General features: G+C 48.6%; 1 protein-coding gene across 1 annotated transcript in view; it reads left to right on the forward strand.

The window, feature by feature from the left end:
- GRIK4 (glutamate ionotropic receptor kainate type subunit 4) overlaps nt 1–18,500 on the forward strand; it is a 311,751-nt gene that overhangs the window by 132,476 nt on the left and 160,775 nt on the right. The window contains exon 2 of the mRNA XM_060157982.1: nt 5,334–5,498. Coding sequence (XP_060013965.1) covers nt 5,334–5,498 — 165 coding nt within the window. The remainder of the gene's footprint in view (nt 1–5,333; nt 5,499–18,500) is intronic.

An 18,500-nucleotide genomic window follows, 5' to 3' on the forward strand; every position in this document is an offset into this window, starting at 1 on the left:
GAGGCATAGAGGAGGGAACATAACCTGTCAGCCCAGGTCCTAGCTCAGAGGCGCTGTCCCTAGGGGGATGGAAGGTGTGCCACAGGTAGAAAGGTGTGGAGGGCCTGATGCCATCCTGGAGGCTCGATTGGGACCAACCCTTCAGACCACGGGGAGGCTTCAGGGGTCTGAGCGGGTCAGTGACCACACATCCTCCCCTGGGTGGTCATGGCCAGGACCACTAGGGGTGAGTAAGAAAGCACCCCAGTGGGCAGCCCCAGCCTGCCAGCCCTGGGGGAGGCGTCCTCTGCAGAGTAGAGACAGGCGTGGGCCCAGAACATGAAGGGACGCTTGGGTGGAGGTGGGCAGAGTCAACAGGCCGCCCTTTCCTTGGCACGAGCCTTAGAACTCAGAGACGTCCCAGCAGAGGGTAAAGCACTTGGCTCGTGGGGAGAAAGGCCAAGGGAAATGTGAGGGCTCGTGGCTCCCTGGGCGGGAAGGAGTCATGAGTCCATGTGGGTTTGAAGAGTCATTGCAGAGTCCCCATGGCTGGCAAGGGGGCAGACCCTGGTCCCCGTCTCAGCCTGGCCTTTGCTGCAGAGGCAGCTCACCCCCGGCCCCGACCAGCCTCACTGTGGCTGCAGGCTGACTTGTCTGCAGGGGTGGAGGATGTACCAGATGACGTGGCTCCTCCTTAGGCAGCGGCTGGGGACTCAGCATCCTGGCCCAGCGGACAGCCAGGCCTGGGGCTGAAGGCCAGTCCTGTGCTAGCTGCTCCCCTTCACCCCCGGGCCCCGCAGGTCCCCGCCGGACAGCAGGGATGGTGCTCCGCAATGCCCGCTGCGGACATGCTCCTCAGATGCCCCTAGAAGGCCTGAGCCTCGTCCTTGCTGCCCCAGCCCTGGAGTCTGGCTCCGGTGGTCATCCTAATTATTCTGATCCCAGTATGCCTGATGCCAGCCAACCACCCAGCTGAGGCTGTTCCCAGCCAGAAATTAATTAGTGTCTAAAACCTAAAACCTAATGAAAAAGTGGTGCCCAGAATGGCACGGGGGCTGGCAGGGGAGGGAGGGCGGGACTGTGGATCTTAGTGAGTTGGTGAGCACCTGCCAGGTACCTCTGAAGGCAGAGTCCTGAGTGCTGAGCACCGAGGGGACCTCATGTGCCCCTTAGCGTATCATTCCCACATTCTCTCTTCCCTGCCATCCCCTCTCCCCACCCCCGGCCATGATCCCTCTGTCTCAAAATATGTCTGGTGACCCTCTGTGAGTTCACTGTGTGGTGTCACGTGGCTGGCTGGCGTCCTGCATGTGAGGGTTTATATTAATTAGCACATTGTCTTTGTCAGCTTGGGCTGTCATAATAAAATACCACAGGCTGGGTGGCTTCAACAAGGGGCATCTATTTCTCAAGTTCTGGAGGCTAAAAGTCTGCTGTCAATGTGCTGCAGGGTCAGTTCCTGGTGACAGCCTGCTTCCTGCCTTGGGGGTGGAAGAAAGTGGGAGGGAACCTTCTCTGTTGTCTCTTCTAAGGATGCCAATCCCAAGCGATCAGAGCCCAGCACTTATAACCTCATTTAACCTTAATTACCTCTTAAAGGTCCTATCTCTCTAAATGCACACATTAGAGCTTTAACAAAGGAATTTGGGGGGACATAATTCAGTCCATAGCACACGCCGGTTTTTTTTTTAATTGAAGTATAGTTGGTTTACAATGTTGTGTTAATTTCTGGTGTACAGCGAAGTGATTCAGTTTTATATATATTTATTTCCATTATGGTTTATTACAAGATAGTGAATATAGTTCACCGTGCTATACAGTAGGACCTTGTGGTTTACCTATTTTATAGAAAGTCATTTGTATCTGCTAATCCCAAACTTCCAATTTATCCCTCCCCACTTTGGGAGGTGATTGAGTTTAGGAGAGGTCCTGAAGGTGGGACCCCAGTGCCCTTTTCAAAGTGACCAGAGAGCTTGATCTCCCTCTCTCTGCCGTGTGAGGACATCGGGAGAAGACAGCCATCTGCAAACCAGGAGGCAGGACCTCCCTGGAACCCAATTTTGCTGGCACCCTGATCTCCTACTCCCCAGCCTCCAGAACCGTGAGAAATAAATACCACCCACTCTATGGAGTTTTCTTTTTTTTTTTTTTTTTTTGCGGTACGCGGGCCTCTCACTGTTGTGGCCTCTCCCGTTGCGGAGCACAGGCTCCGGACGCGCAGGCTCAGCGGCCATGGCTCACGGGCCCAGCCGCTCCGCAGCATGTGAGATCTTCCCGGACCGGGGCACGAACCCGTGTCCCCTGCATCGGCAGGCGGACTCTCAACCACTGCGCCACCAGGGAAGCCCCTATGGTGTTTTCTTATAGCAGTGTGAGCTGCCTAAGACACACCTACCTAGCCTACGCCCTTCTCAGCAGCAAACCCCCGAGAAGATGAATTTCATTAAAAGGAATATGACCTGTGGTTAAGAATGCAGGGTCCATATGAAACTGACCTGGGATCCCCTCCCTCCTCTACACTCACCAGCCCTGTGAACGAGGGCGGGCCACTTGACCTCTGTTTTCTCACTCCAAGTGAGGATGACACAGATAACACCCTTATCTCACAGAGTTGTTGCAGACAGTGAGCCTAGGTAAATCCGCTAGGACTTACCCTGACGTTGTCGCTGGATAAATGTGTACCTGTTAACATGGGGCTAGTGTCCCATGGACCCGGTGCCTCTCTCCTGTGACTCATGCAGGACGGCACTGCCAGTTCCTGACACTTTTGATGTCTCTTTTCTATGCTCCAGGGCTGGGTTAATGGTTTCTATTATATTTTTAACAGTGAAACATTTCTTTTCTCCACAACGTGTCTTTTGGAGAGCTCCGATATCTAAAACTGATGGATGTGGAGTTGTGCTGGTTGAAATTAGTGTGGGGCTAGAGACCTCCCTTCAGCCTTCCCCTCTGCTTCTTGAAGGAACCCAGGGGCCCTCCAAGGAACACCGTTTGAGAATCGCTCCTCTGGGCTGCCCCACTTTCCTTCTATTCCCAAAGTCTTCCTTTCCTGGGACAGCACAGTGTAATTGTTCACATTTCTGCTTCCTAAGTAATAATCTCATTCTGGTCTTGCTTCCCTAAGGTGACCTGGGTAGGGATTTTAGGTGTCTCTGGGCTCTTCAGTCATACATTTACCGGTCCTTTGTCCATTCCCTCAAGGGGCTAATCCTATCAGGTGTGCATGGACTTTGCTACTTGACTCGCAGAAGCCTACTTTATCGCCTAGTTCTTGGGATGTACCTCTGCGGCCCCATGTATGGCCAACCCGTGTAAATGAAATCTAATTTCTATTGTTCAGTAAGGCTATGCCTATAAATAAATCCACAAATCAGAAAAAAAGTGCTTTGTCATATTCTGTGTCCTGGTTTTGGTTTGGAAAATGGGTCACAGGAGATATGGGAACCTTATACGGAAAAGATGGCATAGAAACTGGGTCTCTGTCCATACCAGCCACAGAGATTCAAGGGCCACGTGTCAGTGAAATCTATTTGGTCTGATTCTCTGTGTTGCTCTTCTGCGGCTTCAAGCTCTGCAAGATAAGCTTGATCTTTATTTTTGTAGCAGCTTTATTGAGATATAATTCATATAACACACAATTCACCCGTTTAAAGTATACAATTCAGCGTTTTTTAGTATATTCACAGAGTTGTGCAGCTATCTCCGTGATCAATTTTAGGACATTTTTGTCATCCCCCAAAAACACTATGTGCATTAGTGGTCACCCTCCATTTCTCCCCAGCTTCCTCACCACCACCACTGCCACTGGGCAACAGCTAATCTACTTTCTGTCTCTATTTGCCTATTCCGGACATTTCATATAAATGCTGTCTTTCAACACATGACCTTTTGTGTCTGGCTTCTTCAACTGAGCATAATGTTTTCAAGGTTCATCCATGTTGTGGCATACATCAGTACTTTATTCCGTTTTGTTTTTGAGTAATATTCCATTGTATAGATATACTACATTTTTGTTCATCCACTCATCAGTAGATGGACATTTGGGTTTTCCACTTTTTGGCTATTATGAATAATGCTGCTTGGAACATTTGTATACAAGTTTTTTTTTTATTATTTAGACAGAGTAACTTTATTTTTAGGACATTTTATTTTTAGTTTTTAAATTTGAAGTATAGTTGATTTACAATATAGTGTTAGTTTCAAGCATACAGCATAGTGATTCTGTTATATATATATATATATATATATATATTCTTTTTCAGATTCTTTTCCCTTATAGGTTATTACAAACTAATGAGTATAGTTCTCTGTGCTATACAGGAGCTCCTTGTTGGTTATCTATTTTATATATAGCAGTGTGTATATGTTAATCCCAACCTCCTAATTTATCCCTTCACCCACACTCCTGTGTTCAAGTTTTTGTGCAGAGATTTTCAATTGTGTAACTTCCTCTACCAAGAGAATGAATGACACCAATGGCTAGATTTACTGAGTGTTTGCTGTGCACCAGATACTGCACTGAGCGCTTCACACGCATTACCCATGTCATCTTCACTGGAACCCAAAGAAGAGGCTCTCTCCCCATTTTACAAGTGAGGAGACAGAGGCCCCATAGCTAAGACGGGGCGGGGCTGGGATTTGAACTCAGGTTAACACGCATCCTTAATACTGCTTCCAGAAGTTGGGCAGCTGTTGGTACCACACCACTCCAACCATTCACACTGATTGTCACACTGATTAAATTTTGATGATGTGCCACGTATATACATTGTCTTACTGAATTCTCACACCAGCCCCATGAGGTTGTCTTACTCTTCCCCATGTTCAGTGAGGACAGAAGTTCATAGAAACTATGTAGCTCACTAGGTGACATGTGTCATCGGTGGACAACAGGCATTCAGCAGGGCCCTGTAGCGGCTCCTGATACCACAGGTCTCCCTCTCAAACCTGGCCTTCTTCAACCCTAGATCACCTCAAGGAGAGTTTCTCATATGCCCAGAATACCATTTTCAAAGGACTGCTGCCATCTCCCTCCCTTTGCACACGTGTGCCCATGTGTGCAGGTAAACCTAGATTCAAGGGTATCACGATGCCTGAGCCTGGGGACCTCTTCCAGGGAGGGCCCCTGGTGGCCTGCCGTGGCATTACAGTGTCCCTGAGGTGACTAGCCACACTAGAGTTCACCGCCACACCTGGCTACAGACCTAGACCCTTAGCATGCAGGGGACTTGCTTTGGGGACAGTTCTGAGGATGGCAGGGTGGAAGTGGAAGGCGGCACGGGGGGGAGACTGGAGTAGGAGGACGCGTAACGGTAGAGGGTACCAACTGTGTCCATGTGGTTGCCTGCCCACAGCTGCTATCCTGGATGACCCCATGGAGTGCAGCAGAGGGGAGCGGCTGTCCATCACCCTGGCCAAGAACCGCATCAACCGTGCTCCCGAGAGGCTGGGCAAGGCCAAGGTCGAAGTGGACATCTTTGAGCTTCTCAGAGACAGCGAGTACGAGACTGCAGAAACCAGTACGTAGCATGGGCAGGGCTGCCCTCTGCTTCCCTTGCTGGCAGAGGAGGGGCTGGTGGTGTGAGCCGCACCCATTGCCGGGCCTGTGATGTAGATATTCCCAAGAGAGGAAGAGAAACATGCACCAGGAAGCCCTATAGGGCTTAGTCTAGACAAGATCCCAGGTTTTGTGGCAAATCATGTGTGGAGTAGAATTAAGACAGGGAATTCATTCATTCCTTCATTTACCCACTCATTCATTCCTTCATGTACTGATTCATTCATCTCCTGGACATTCTGTACACAGATCCCTGAATGAAACCTTATATGGGATTAAGAAAGGAGAGATTCAGCCACAGCCCCAGGGAAGCACAGTCATGGCACATCTGTTTCCTGTCTTGCTTTCTTTTGCTGAGGGCAGTGTTGTGGGAAGAAGCTGAGACTTGGGCTGGACATCAGCCACGCACTCTGTGGGTAACCTTGGACAAGTCAGTGATTCTGTTTAACCTCAGTTTCTTCATCTGTAAAACGGGAACACTAAGGTCTACTTTGCAAATCTTGCAAGTCATTGTGAGATTTAAATGACTTGCAATATAGGAAGATCCTCCGTGAGTTGTAGTGCTTTACATGTATACTCAGTTGGTCACTGCAGTCACACTTACGGAGCCCCTCCCATGTGCTGGGCACTGCTTTTAATTCTCCCAACAACCAGAGAGTTAAGTGTTATTATTCCCACTTTACCAAAGAAACTGAGGCTCAAAGACATTGGATAACATGCCCAACCCCAGAGCTAGTCAATGGCTGAGCAAGTCCTGGACCCTGAACTTGCATCGTGACCCTGCACGTCTAGTGTCCCATCCACTCCACCTCCCCTGCACTTCTCTGGTGTGTGGCTGGTATTACGTTGATGACTTTACAGGATGAGCTTCCAGGTTAGCGGGGTGGTGGCTTGTAGCTAAGCTGGAAATGAACAACTCCAGTTCAGAGGGAAGGAGGGGGAGACCCTCAGCCCAGAGAGATGATGGCCTCCATTCCCTAAGGCTCTGGAGTCCCATCTCCTCCCTTTCTAGCCCATTTCAACCTTTAATGGCACTCAATGGCATAACCAAACCAAACTAAAGAACAACTCGCTCAAATATACATGTCAGACATCTGGTCGTCTGCATGTAGGTCCAGCGATGCTCTCGTCTGGGTTATTAATGTTGCAAGAGAAGAAACACATTTACACTGGCTTAAGTACAATTGGTAGGATATTGTATGGATCCAAAGAGAGCAGGACGGGAGGAAGGCAGTGGCTCTCTGTCTGTCTCACAGCGTCTTTAGTGCTCTTGTTGTGTTGGATCCATGCTCTTCCCTCTCTGCTACTTTGGTTTCCCTGGTTTATTCATCATGTCCCGTAATGGCCATCCAGGCCCAGCTGACAATTTGTTTATCCATTCAGGAAACTTTTATAGAGCATTTGCTCTATTTCCGGCCTGACTCAGGATATCATGCATGGGGAACAATGCAGAAAACAAGATAGACACAGTCCCTGCCCTCAGGTGGCTTACAGTCTCTCTTCAGTGCACAGCTTCCCTCAGTGCCTCTTGGTTTGGAGACAAGGTAGAGGATCTGATTGGTCCTGTCCCACAAGCCACAGGCATTGACCAGATGACCTAAGAGCTACCCTTGGGGAGAAAGTCCACTCCGAAAGACTGAGGGTGGATTTCTATCACACAAAACAGGGTTGTTGAGGCCAGCAGGATCTATGGACACAGATTCCTTCAGAAGAAGGCATGGTGGAAACGGTACCTGGAATAGTCATTCATTTATTCACTTGGTCAGTCAATAACTATTTAGTGAGTGTCTGCTGTACTCTACCCTAGGCCATGGGGATTCAGCAGGGCACAGGTAGAAATTCTAGTTGTCATAGAGGTTCAATTCTAGTCCAACAAAAGGAGGATTCAGATTTCTCAGGATCTTCAAAATGAAAGCAGACATACCAGCAATGACTTCTCATGAATCTCCTGGTCCTGTCTGTATTGTAGTGTTTCTTTTTTGTCCATGAGGGCAGGTCGCAGACAGGGGTCCGGATGGCTAAATAGTTCTGTAGCCTGTTCTTTGAAAAACCAGCTTCCCCTTCTTCTTCTTTGGTTCCTCAGGGTTTCCTTCACAGAACAGAAAGCGTGGATTGCCCACTGAGGATGGGGGTCATTAGCAGATGTAAATGTCTTCTCCCAATGACCCAGGCTTAGTGGAGTCAATACCTCTAAAATATTAAGCTGGATGAATCAGGGGAAGAAAGGAGACTGATGTCTTTATTGCACATCACAGAGCTTTGGAGCATCTTTCTAAGGCCCCTCTTTTAGGCACCAAGTACTTTACCAACACGTGGCCCCTGGTTCAGGTTTTACATCTCACTGTGTTTGAGGCGTGATTAGCATTTGTTAGAAAAGAGGGCTTTTGGATCCTTCTACCCCAAAGGCTTTTCATCTAAAGCCTGAGCTGCTCTCCCACAGTGGATTTTAAACACCACCCAGATAGTTCATAGAAAGCTTCCAGCCCCGCTTGCTCTTTCCCTCCCACGATAAGGGGAAGAGTGGGTGGTGGGTTACCGCGTGTAGCTGAAGCGGGATGGGGCGGGACTGGGGGGGTCAGTGGCGGGATGGGGGAAGGAGGTTAAAAGGAGGCAGGATCCCCAGATGAAGGAGGAACAACATCTCTGCGATCCCTACGTTGGGGAGACTGTGGTATAAAGAGTAGGAACATGGATTGTAGGATCAGACCGACCAGGTTTCAATCCTGGCTCTGCTGTTTACTAGCTGTGTGACAGTGGACAGGCTGCTTAAACATTTCGTGCCTCCGTTTCCTCGTTTGTAAAATGAGGTGATGGTAATAACACCTCCTAGGGTCATTCGGAGCAGGACACGAGACAGTGCAGGTGAGTTCCTTAGCACCGTGCACGTACCAGGTAGTTAGGAAGTGGCAGCTATGGATTTCGTTGTTGGCTTTATTCTCTCCCCACCACCGCCTCCCCACCTTGGGGCTGGCTTCCTCCCCCTCTTACCATCATGTCTCTCTCCCTGTCCCAGAGTTCAGCCATCCCTACCTGGCAGCACCGTCTACCTCCCGGACTCCTCTCACACCGCCTGTCTTAATGTCAGGTGCCTCGTGGGGCCTCGATCATAACTGGATATTCCCCTCTCTTCCCCGTTTTCTGGGTTGATGCATCCGACAGCACCGAGCCTTTGTGTGCCTCCCAGAGCCAGCTACTGCTCCACCTCATGGTGGCTGTGTCTTCCCTGGGCTGGTGGCCTGGGGTTGATTTGCATTGTTAATGTAAAACTACTTGAGTGGCTCTGGGGCCCTGACGAATGCCCCCAACCTCACACCTGTCACCCGGTGCCCCGAGACTCCACTTCAAGGGGATAAAAGAGATCCTAGTGATGACATCCTTGGTTGCGGAAAGCAGAGGCTCTGATCTAAATGGAGGCGGTAGCAGTCCTACAGGGTACTCGTGTGCCCACTCTTGGCAATAGGGCAATGGGTGAGTTTCAAAAACTCTGCACAAATAATGAATCACATTTGGGACGGGCGTGTCATTCAAGGGAAACAATGGCAATTTCAGAATCAAAGAGGATGAAGTGTAAAACTAAAGATGCTGGAGTTCAACCATCTCATTTGATAGTTGAAAGCGAGGCTGGGAGATGGAAAGTAACACACAGGGTGTTAATAGCAACCTGGACACTGGAAAGTTACAAGTAGCAAACCACCCCGCTTTTATCTGGTTCACATAGATTTTCATATAGTGGGTTTATTTAAAGTGAGGGTCACCCGTAAAGCTTCCTCAGACCCACGTCTAATCCCCTCTACCTCTTTGCCTGGTCACCATCATTGCCTCAGGCTTCTTGATGTTTGACTTCCCAGCTCCCTCTGCGCAGCCCACAGATCTGAAATAAGAGGGCTGGACAAGACCTATCAGGTCACCTCCCCGCATGGCCGTCCCTTCCCTCCTGGCTCAAGTATCTTATCTCCATCTCTGCCTTTCTCGTGCAGCAGGCTCCCACAGCATCGCCCTCCTCTGTTCCTATAGATCCCTGTGTCTCCTACAGCGAACGTATTAGAGCGAAACTAAGTGCCACCCCCTCCCTTATCACCCAGACACCCTGAGGCACCATCCCCGGTGCTGCCAGAGCCAGTCTGAAGTTTAATTTACTGCAGAGCTGGAAGCAGGAGCCTCCCCGTCAGCCCCTCACCTCTGCCCTGGCTTGTCTCTATGAGGACAAGCGTGCTATCAGCTGTCCACACTGTTTCCCCTGGAAACCCAGAGGCTCACTGGTTCTCGGGCCCCGTGAGGCCCCAGTGCCTGGAAATGGGCACAGAGAGTGAGGTTCCAGCCGCCCCTCCTGCACAGGATCCCGAGCTTCTCGAAGGCTCTGTGGGCACGACCTGCGCTGATTCAGGGCTGCTTCTAGTGAGTAAAGGCTAACATCCCTCCATCAGCTCAACAGAATGACTCCAAGTCAGCATGAGGGAAAATGGTGAGAAGCCAGAGGAGAAAGTCATCGGAATAGTGATGAGTCATTCAACATGCATTCCCCGCCTCCCTTTCCCACCTCACGTACGCATAACAGGGATGCAGAAATGCATTGAATTACAGTGGTTAGAAATGGCCTGGCCCAACCTCCTCATTTTACAGATGGGGAAACTGAGGCTCGCAGTCTTTCCCAGGAGGCGGCTAAGACCACACATCTGAAAAGTGACATAAATCTCAGTAGCTCTGCTGTGGGCTTGCCAGGGAGTGGCTCAGACAAGGGCAGAACGAGGTCAGAAATAGGTCATAGGTGTAGCTAGGCGGTCAGGTAAGGCCGCTGGGCCAGAGCTTGGAATGTTTGACAGGTGAGGGCATCCACGCAGAAGCCTTAATAGCATGCTTGAGGAAGGAAAAAAAGCGGAATACCTTGGGGCACAATGACAGCTGGGTGTGGCTAAAACAGGGAGCGTCTGCCGGTGGGCGGTGGTGAAGGCCAGGACTGGAGAGCTGTGTAGAATAGCGGTCAGGATCCTAATCGCCAGCACTGTGGGCTTATCTCCTGTGCCTCAAACTCCTCATCTGTAAAATGGGAACAACAAGAGTTCTCACTTCATGAGGCTGCTGAAAGATTAAGTGAGATGATGCGCTTAGAAAACTTAGAGCAGTGCCAGGAGTCGGGTGAACTCTTGATAAATTTCACCTATTAGTATGATTTAGTAGTAGAACTAGTATTGTCACTCCTCGCTCTCTGGATCATCGTAGGGATTCAGGGTGGTATTGTGTCTGCCAGCCCGGTGCCTGCATGTGTAAACTCCCCGTACATGGTGTTGCTGCTTCCATGGTGGTCTGGGACCAGGCTGAGGGCTTTGAATGATACGCCGTTCGTGAGAGGAGCCAATGGTGGGTTTGTTTTCCTTCCAGGTTTATTGAGACGCAACCGGCATACAGCACTGTGTAAGTTCAAGGTGTACAGCATAATATTTGACTTACATGTATCGTGAAATTATTATCACAGTAAGCTTAGTGACCATCCATCACCTCCTATAGATGCAAAATCAAAGAAACAGAAAAAATGTTTTCCTTGTGATGAGAACTCTTAGGATTTACTTTCTCGGCAACTTTCATGTAGAACATACAGCTGTGTTAATTATACTTATCACGCTGTGCGTTACATCCCTAGCTCTTTTATAATGGAAGTTTGTACCTTTTGACTGCTTCCTCCAATTCCCCCTCCCCGCACCCTCTGCCTCTGGTAACCATGAATCTGATCTTTCCTATGAGTTGGTTTGTTTGTGTTTGAAGAATAATTGACCTACAGCGCTGTTGCTTACTGGTGTGTAACATAGTGATTTGATATTTCTATGTATTACAAAGTGATCACCACGATAAGTCTAGTTACCATCTGTCACCATACAAAGAAATAATACATTATCATTGACTATATTCCCCACACTGTTCATTTCATCCCTGTGACAGCCAGTGGCAGTTTTGAGTTCTCCGATACGCTGGGGCACGCTCACCAGGGAGGTCCCCATTGTGGGGCGTGACAGTGCACAGACCTGGCACTGCACCCTCACAGCACCCCTCTCGGCTCTTGAGGCCAGCAAGGCCAGTCCATTCAGCCCCTGGTCCATTCACAGAACTGAGAGTGGACCCTGCTCCCGAGGCTCCGGCACAAGGAGGGGTTAGTTCCTGGTGCTGATGGGGACGGTTGTTTGCCTCACTCCGGATAGCACGACCAAGCACACAGAGAGACCTGCGCTCCGGCTCCACTCGGGCTTCGGCGCCCTGAAGTGTCTTTTTTTTTTTTTTTTTAATTGCGGTACGCGGGCCTCTCACGTTGCAGAGCACAGGCTCCGGACGCGCAGGCTCAGCGGCCATGGCTCACGGGCCCAGCCGCTCCAGCCGCTCCGCGGTATGTGGGATCCTCCCGGACCGGGGCACGAACCCGCGTCCCCTGCATCGGCAGGCGGACTCTCAACCACTGCGCCACCAGGGAAGCCCGCCCTGAAGTGTCTTTATGTGAAGGACTCTGAGCTCTCCCGGCCTCTGCTCCACATCGATATCAGCTACCGGTGGCCCCGATTGTTTACTACAGGGGCTCCGGGAGCGCCACGCTGTAAATAAAGAAGCCCCAGTTTCCTCGTCCCCACCCCGGAAGCTGCCCCTTCCCTGGAGGGCCTGCCACCAGTGAGCCTGTGAGTGACTGCTCTGCACCATCTTCAGCACAGCCAGACCCTTCCCCTCCCTGTGAAGACTCAGAGAAGGTGAAGTTCCCATAAGCACCTCCTGTCCAGACCAGGAGTCTAAGGAGACTTCAAATCCTGGCCGGAGCTGGTATCTCCAGGGGAAGAAGTTTCCCCTTCTTACAACATCCCATCATGGTGTTTTATTCCTGCAGCTGCTCTGTCAGTTGCCTTCCAACTCCTCTGCTGGCTGGGAAACTTGGTTGCCGTGGCAACATCACTCACCTCTCCCTGCTCCCTGGGAGGCAGGAGTAGAGTGCACCTCCCTCTCCTCCACCCCTCAAACTGCTCAGAGGTCCTCACGAGACAGCCGGGGCCTGCATAAACAGGGTCCAGGAAGTTTCAGAACTGGGGTCCTTTATAACCGATTTTCATTTCTACTGAAACGATGCCTGCACCCTTCATAGGGAATGAAAGAACAATTCCCAGATCCCAGGAAATCCCCAGGCCATGGCTGCTGGGAAGATGATGATTCACTTTCATTGCACTCATTTTGAGTCATTTCAATTCAGTTGAACAAACATCTGTTGACTAATTCCTTTTTGCCAGAACTGAATAAATGTGACCCCTGCCTTCAAGGAGCTTCCAGTCCAGTGGGAAATGGGAGATGGACACTCACAACAGCAGACACAGGTCCACGAACCCTTGAGGCCAGATGTGTTTAGATTTCAGAACTTGCCAGATACTGGAAAGGTCATGTGGTGCTTATACCATACATTAAGTAGCATCTCAGATGGGGCTTGGGGCTGAACCCCACACTCAAAATTAAATGCATGCTTACATTCAGATATTCATATATTATAAATAGCTTCACATCTATCTATTTAGATCAGATTTTGCCACCAAATGAGTTTGATGAAACCATTCAGTTTCAGAGCCTTTTGGATTTTGGAACTGGGAATAAGAGATTGTGACCTTCTGTAAGAATTTCTTTTTAGGAGAAGCTTCTCCTTACTGAGACCCGGCATAATGAGCTAGCTTGGGGCAGAAGCTGGCCAGGAATTCAGAGAACAGGGATGCTGACCCGCCCAGCATGAAGCTGACTCAGAGCCATGGTGTGATGTGAATATTGGGAGGGAATGGCACCTTCTCACCTATGGGCAAGAACTGAGTGGGGCACTGGTGGATCAGTAGGAGTTTTCCAGGCGGAAGGGCAAGAGAGGGCCTAGACCATGGTAGTCTGTGGGTGCTAATGGACTCCTTCTCAGAAAAAAAATTTTAAATGAATAAAATTACATAGATAGGATGACCAGGGAAACCAGTTATATGGAAATGCAGTTAAAATATTTTAATAGTGATATATTAATGTATTTTAACTGTATTTCCATGTAATTGGTTTCCCTGGTCATCCTATCTATGTAATTTTATTCATTTAAAAACTTTTTTTAAACATCCTATCTATTAATGTATTCAATAGCTAAACGTTACGACTATTGTAATTTCAAAGTAATTATGAATATGAATGATATTTCAAGACATCTGCAGCACTGTAATGTGATATGAAAACATTCACGATGTCTATCAATGACAAAGTCACAGCAACTGTTAGTATACTGTGGTTTATTGCCTATATTCCAAATTGAAGGAGATGCTGAATTTCTGTTAGGGGTTAAGAGAAAATAATGCCATTTTTCTTCCCCCAGAATGTTCACAGACCACTGACTTCTGCCCACAGATCTCAGGCAGAAGGTTAAGAGCCCTGGTCTAGTCAGAGAGAACAACTTGGGAATAGGTTCAGGTAGGAAAATCTGGAGTGTGTTCCAAGTGAGCTGGCGGGAAGTGGGAGGAGATGTGCAGTGGTTGGGAGCTGACCCTGGAGTGAGAGGTCGGGAGTTTGAATCCTGACTCTGCCCTTTAACTTTTCTGTTTTCTTGTCTGTTAAATGAGGGTGACAGTAACAGTGTCTATCACATCAGGTTGTTTCCAGAATTAAATAAGTCAATTCACATAAAGTGCTTAGAATGGGCCATAAGTAGCACTTAATAAATGTGGGCTTTTATAACCTCTTCTTCCAGTCACTCCACAGTGCATAACAATTTTCTGTATTTGCTTAGTTGTAGCCTTCATGTAGATATACATATAATTTTATATCCTGCTTCTTGCTCTTAGTATTATTACATAAATATTTTTAAGATTATTATAAACTGTTCATAAGCATTTTAAATGCCTAAGTAATATTCCACTTGGCTATATGACCCACACTTTAGGTAACTATTGCCTTATGATTGGACATTTAGCTTATTTCCAATTCTCTATGAAAAGAGTTGAGTGGGCTTCAGTGTGGTTCAACAGCTATTTATTGAGCACGTTAACTCTGAGTCCAGCCCTGTGCTAGGCATGGAGGACACAGAGATAAATAAGACAAGCTTTCTGCCCTGCAGGAGCACACAGACCTACGTTTAGGATTATAATTGGCCTCGCTTTGGAGAACAGATTGGAAAATGAAGAATCCTGGAGACGGAGAAAGCCCTTAGGAGGCAGGTAGCAGAAGGGGCTGACGGATCTGTGACAGTGGGAGTGGGAAGGAAAGGATAGTGGGGGGTGAGCAGGTCAAATGGTCAGAACCTGGCCCCTGATTGGTATAGCGAGTGAGTCGATGCAGTAAGGAAAGGTAAGGAAGAGGCAAGGGCGACCACGGTTTGAACTTCAGGAGCTAAGGGGGGTAAAGTGAAGTGGTTAAGATGCCAGATGGATCTCCAAATTCAAGCCCAGCTCTACCATATATGACCTGTGTGACCTTGAACAAGGCACTTAAATTTTCTAAGCCTCAGTTTCACCATCTGTGAAGTGGGGATAATAATAAGTCTTCCTGACAGTGTGGAGATCAACTCAGATTATGTATGAAAAGTATATAACAGACATGCTGTATTGGGAATAATAATAACGAGTCCTGTAGCACGTCAGTACCACTCTAAGTGCCTCGTATGTATTAACTCACTTTAATTCTCACGACATCCCTGCGGGAGAGGTGCTGTTAGCATCCCAGTTCTATAGATGAGAAAGCAGTCTCAGAGAGTTTGGGTCACTTGCTCAAGGTCTCACAGCTAGTAAGTGACCCAGTCAAGACTCACACTCAGATAGACTGGCATCAGAGTTCGTGCTCTTAAGGAGTGTGGTTTCTGCCTTTCTGCCTCTCTCTCTGGAAGAGACACCAGAAGGAAGTCCCTGTGGCAACGCCCAGCAGGTAGGTGGAACGCGTTTTGTAACCTAGGACCTGGGTCAGGGTGTAGGATCACCTGGGCAGAGATGAGATGTGGAGTCCACAGGCAAGGTCGAGATTGCCCAGGGAGAGTGAGGCATGGACAAAATCTGAATTTAGTGGAGAGGAGAAGGAAGAGGAGTTGGCTAAGGAAGTGAGAAAAACCAATCAGAGAAGCGGCTGAGAATCAGGATCGGATAGTGTCATGAAATTCAAAAGAACAACGCAATCAGCAGCATCAAATGCTACAAAAAGAGAGATAAGAACTGCTAAGAGACACTGTTGACCTTGGGGAAGCAGGTGCAGCAGAACAAGATGGGGTGTGGTCTGGGGCTGAAAAGAGATGGGCAAAGTGGCTACAAGGAGTAGGGCAGACAGAACAGGTAGTGGGACGAACACTGGGTGGGGTGCGCAGACTTGAATTCCAACGCTGGCTCAGACCTTCATTAGGTGTGTGACTTTACGGGGAGTCACTTAACATCCCTAGGATGCTGTTGCCTTATAGGTAAAATCAGGAACTAAGCTCCACCCCTGAGGCTGCTGTAGGAATAGGAATTTGATGGCCAATGAATTTACAGCCCCTAGCAGCCCCTAGCTACTTCTGTTCAAGCCACGGAAGTAGCTTGAACTTTGAAGAGTGTTCTTCAAAGGTAAAGCCTGTCCACAGTTACTCTGTTGCTAGGGATGGTTCTGACACTTGGTACTACTGAGTCCCCCTCAGGCACCCACTGCTGGCAACCTGTCAGTCAGCTGAGATCCACGATGTTAAAGGACCCCCGCCTGAGCCTCAGGCTGAAAGAAGACCCCACAGGTCTATCGTTTGTGTGATAAATTACAGGTCTGTCATGTGTGTGATAAGTTACAGCACCGGGATTTGAACCCTGGTGCTCTACCCCACCGCCTGTGCCCCATTAGAGCCATAACTTGGCTGTATGGGCCAGTGGTTAGGACTCTGCTTTAGGAGGAAGAGCACCAGGTTGCAGCTGTGGCTTTGCAGCTGGCTCGGTAAGGATGCTTGGACTAATTCCTTAACCTCACTGTACTGACCTGACACTTGATGTGAGTAGGAGGAAAATGTGTCCAGAGATGAGCTTTGAGGTTTGCAGAGAAGGACGTCTCATAGCGAGACTGGGAACCACAGAGTATAATCCGAGGGGCAGCTCTGTGGCTCTGATATCACCATGTGTGTGCTGAGAATTGTCCTACGTTCTCTCTCTGTCTGTTTTCTCCTTTTCGTCCCCCCTTCCTTTCTCAGTCTGTAACATTTTTTAAAAGTAATTTTTATTGGAGTATAGTTGCTTTACAATGTTTTGTTAGTTTCTGCTGTGCAGCAAAGTGAATCAGCTATATGTATACATATATCCACTCTTCTTTAGATTTCCTTCCAATTGAGGTCACCACAGAGCACTGAGCAGAGTTCCCTGTGCTATACAGTAGGTCCGCATTAGTTATCTATTTTATACATAGTATCAATAGTGTATATGTGTCAATCCCAATCTCCCAATTCACCCCACCCCCTCCTTCCCTCCTTGGTAACCGTAAGTTTGTTTTCGACCTCTGTGACTCTATTTCTGCTTTGCAAATAAGTTCATCTGTAGCATTTTTCTAGATTCCACTTATAAGCGATATTATACGATATTTGTCTTTCTCTCTCTGGCTTACTTCACTCTGTATGACAATCTCTAGGTCCACCCATGTTGCTGCAAATGGCATTCTTTCGTTCCTTTTTATGGCTGAGTAATATTCCATTGTATCTATGTACCACATCTTCTTTATCCATTCTTCTGTCGACGGACATTTAGGTTGCTACCATGTCCTGGCTATTGTAAAATCAAAACTACAATGAGGTATCACCTCACACCGGTCAGAATGGCCATTATCAAAAAACTACAAACAGGGCTTCCCTGGTGGCGCAGTGGTTGAGAGTCCGCCTGCCAATGCAGGGGACACAGGTTCGTGCCCCGGTCCGGGAAGATCCCACATACCACGGAGCGGCTGGGCCCGTGAGCCATGGCCACTGAGCCTGCGTGTCCGGAGCCTGTGCTCCGCAGCGGGAGAGTCCACAACAGTGAGAGGCCCGCGTACCGCAAAAAAAAAAAAAAAAAAAAAAATCTACAAACAATAAATGCTGGAGAGGGTGTGGAGAAAACAGAACCCTCCTATACTGTTGGTGGGAATGTAAATTTGTACAGCCACTGTGCAGAGCAGTATGGAGGTTCCTTAAAAATCTAAAAATAGAACTACCATACGACCCAGCAGTCCCACTCCTGGGCCTATATCTGGAGAAAACCATAATTCGAAAGGATGTAGCATTTTAAAATCTTACATTCTCTCCTCTTCTGACTGCGTGTCCCACCCATCCACTCATTCATTGGACAAACATGAACTGGGCGCTTAGAAAACATTGTGCTGGACACCAGGGAAATGCGAAGTGGGGATTTAGAGATAAATGCGTCTCAGCTCTGGCCTTTAAGAGGTTTGAAATCTACTGAGAGGAGAAACACATCTAAACAACAAACTGAAACAGACACATTTACAAGTGTCTTAGAACAGAGGGAAAATCCATGGGCCTCGGAGCCCCAGGGAGGATGGATTCTACTTAAAGGAGTTGCGGGAGGGGTAAGGAGAAGGTGGCATTTGAGGTGCTTCTTGATAGGTGAGTGAGCGTCCGGGGTAGAGGAGGGAAGGGCGCCTTCCCCAGGGGGAGGTACAAGGTCACAGAGCGTGCTGGTTGGTCAGGAAGGCATGTGATGGGCTCAGGGAAGCAGGAGCACCAGGCTCCAGGCCAGGTGAAAGGAGGGTGGCATTGAAAGACGCGGGCCCTCTCGGCCACTCACTCTCTCTCTTCCTTCTCCTCTCTCTCTCCTGTTCCCTTTGACTTTAGCTGAGCTCCTTTCTTCTCTCTGCCTGCCTCATCCTCACTATCCTTTTTCTCTCTGCTTGTCTACCTTTTTTCCTCTCTAGACTCTCTTTCTTTCTCTTTGCGGGGGCTAACAGGTTGCATGCTGGCTGGCCATCCTGTGAGCTGGACCCATAGCCCCTGCAGCAGCCATGCCCGGGCTCC

Source organism: Lagenorhynchus albirostris, chromosome 9 (genome assembly GCF_949774975.1).
Source record: "Lagenorhynchus albirostris chromosome 9, mLagAlb1.1, whole genome shotgun sequence".
NCBI lineage: Eukaryota > Metazoa > Chordata > Mammalia > Artiodactyla > Delphinidae > Lagenorhynchus > Lagenorhynchus albirostris.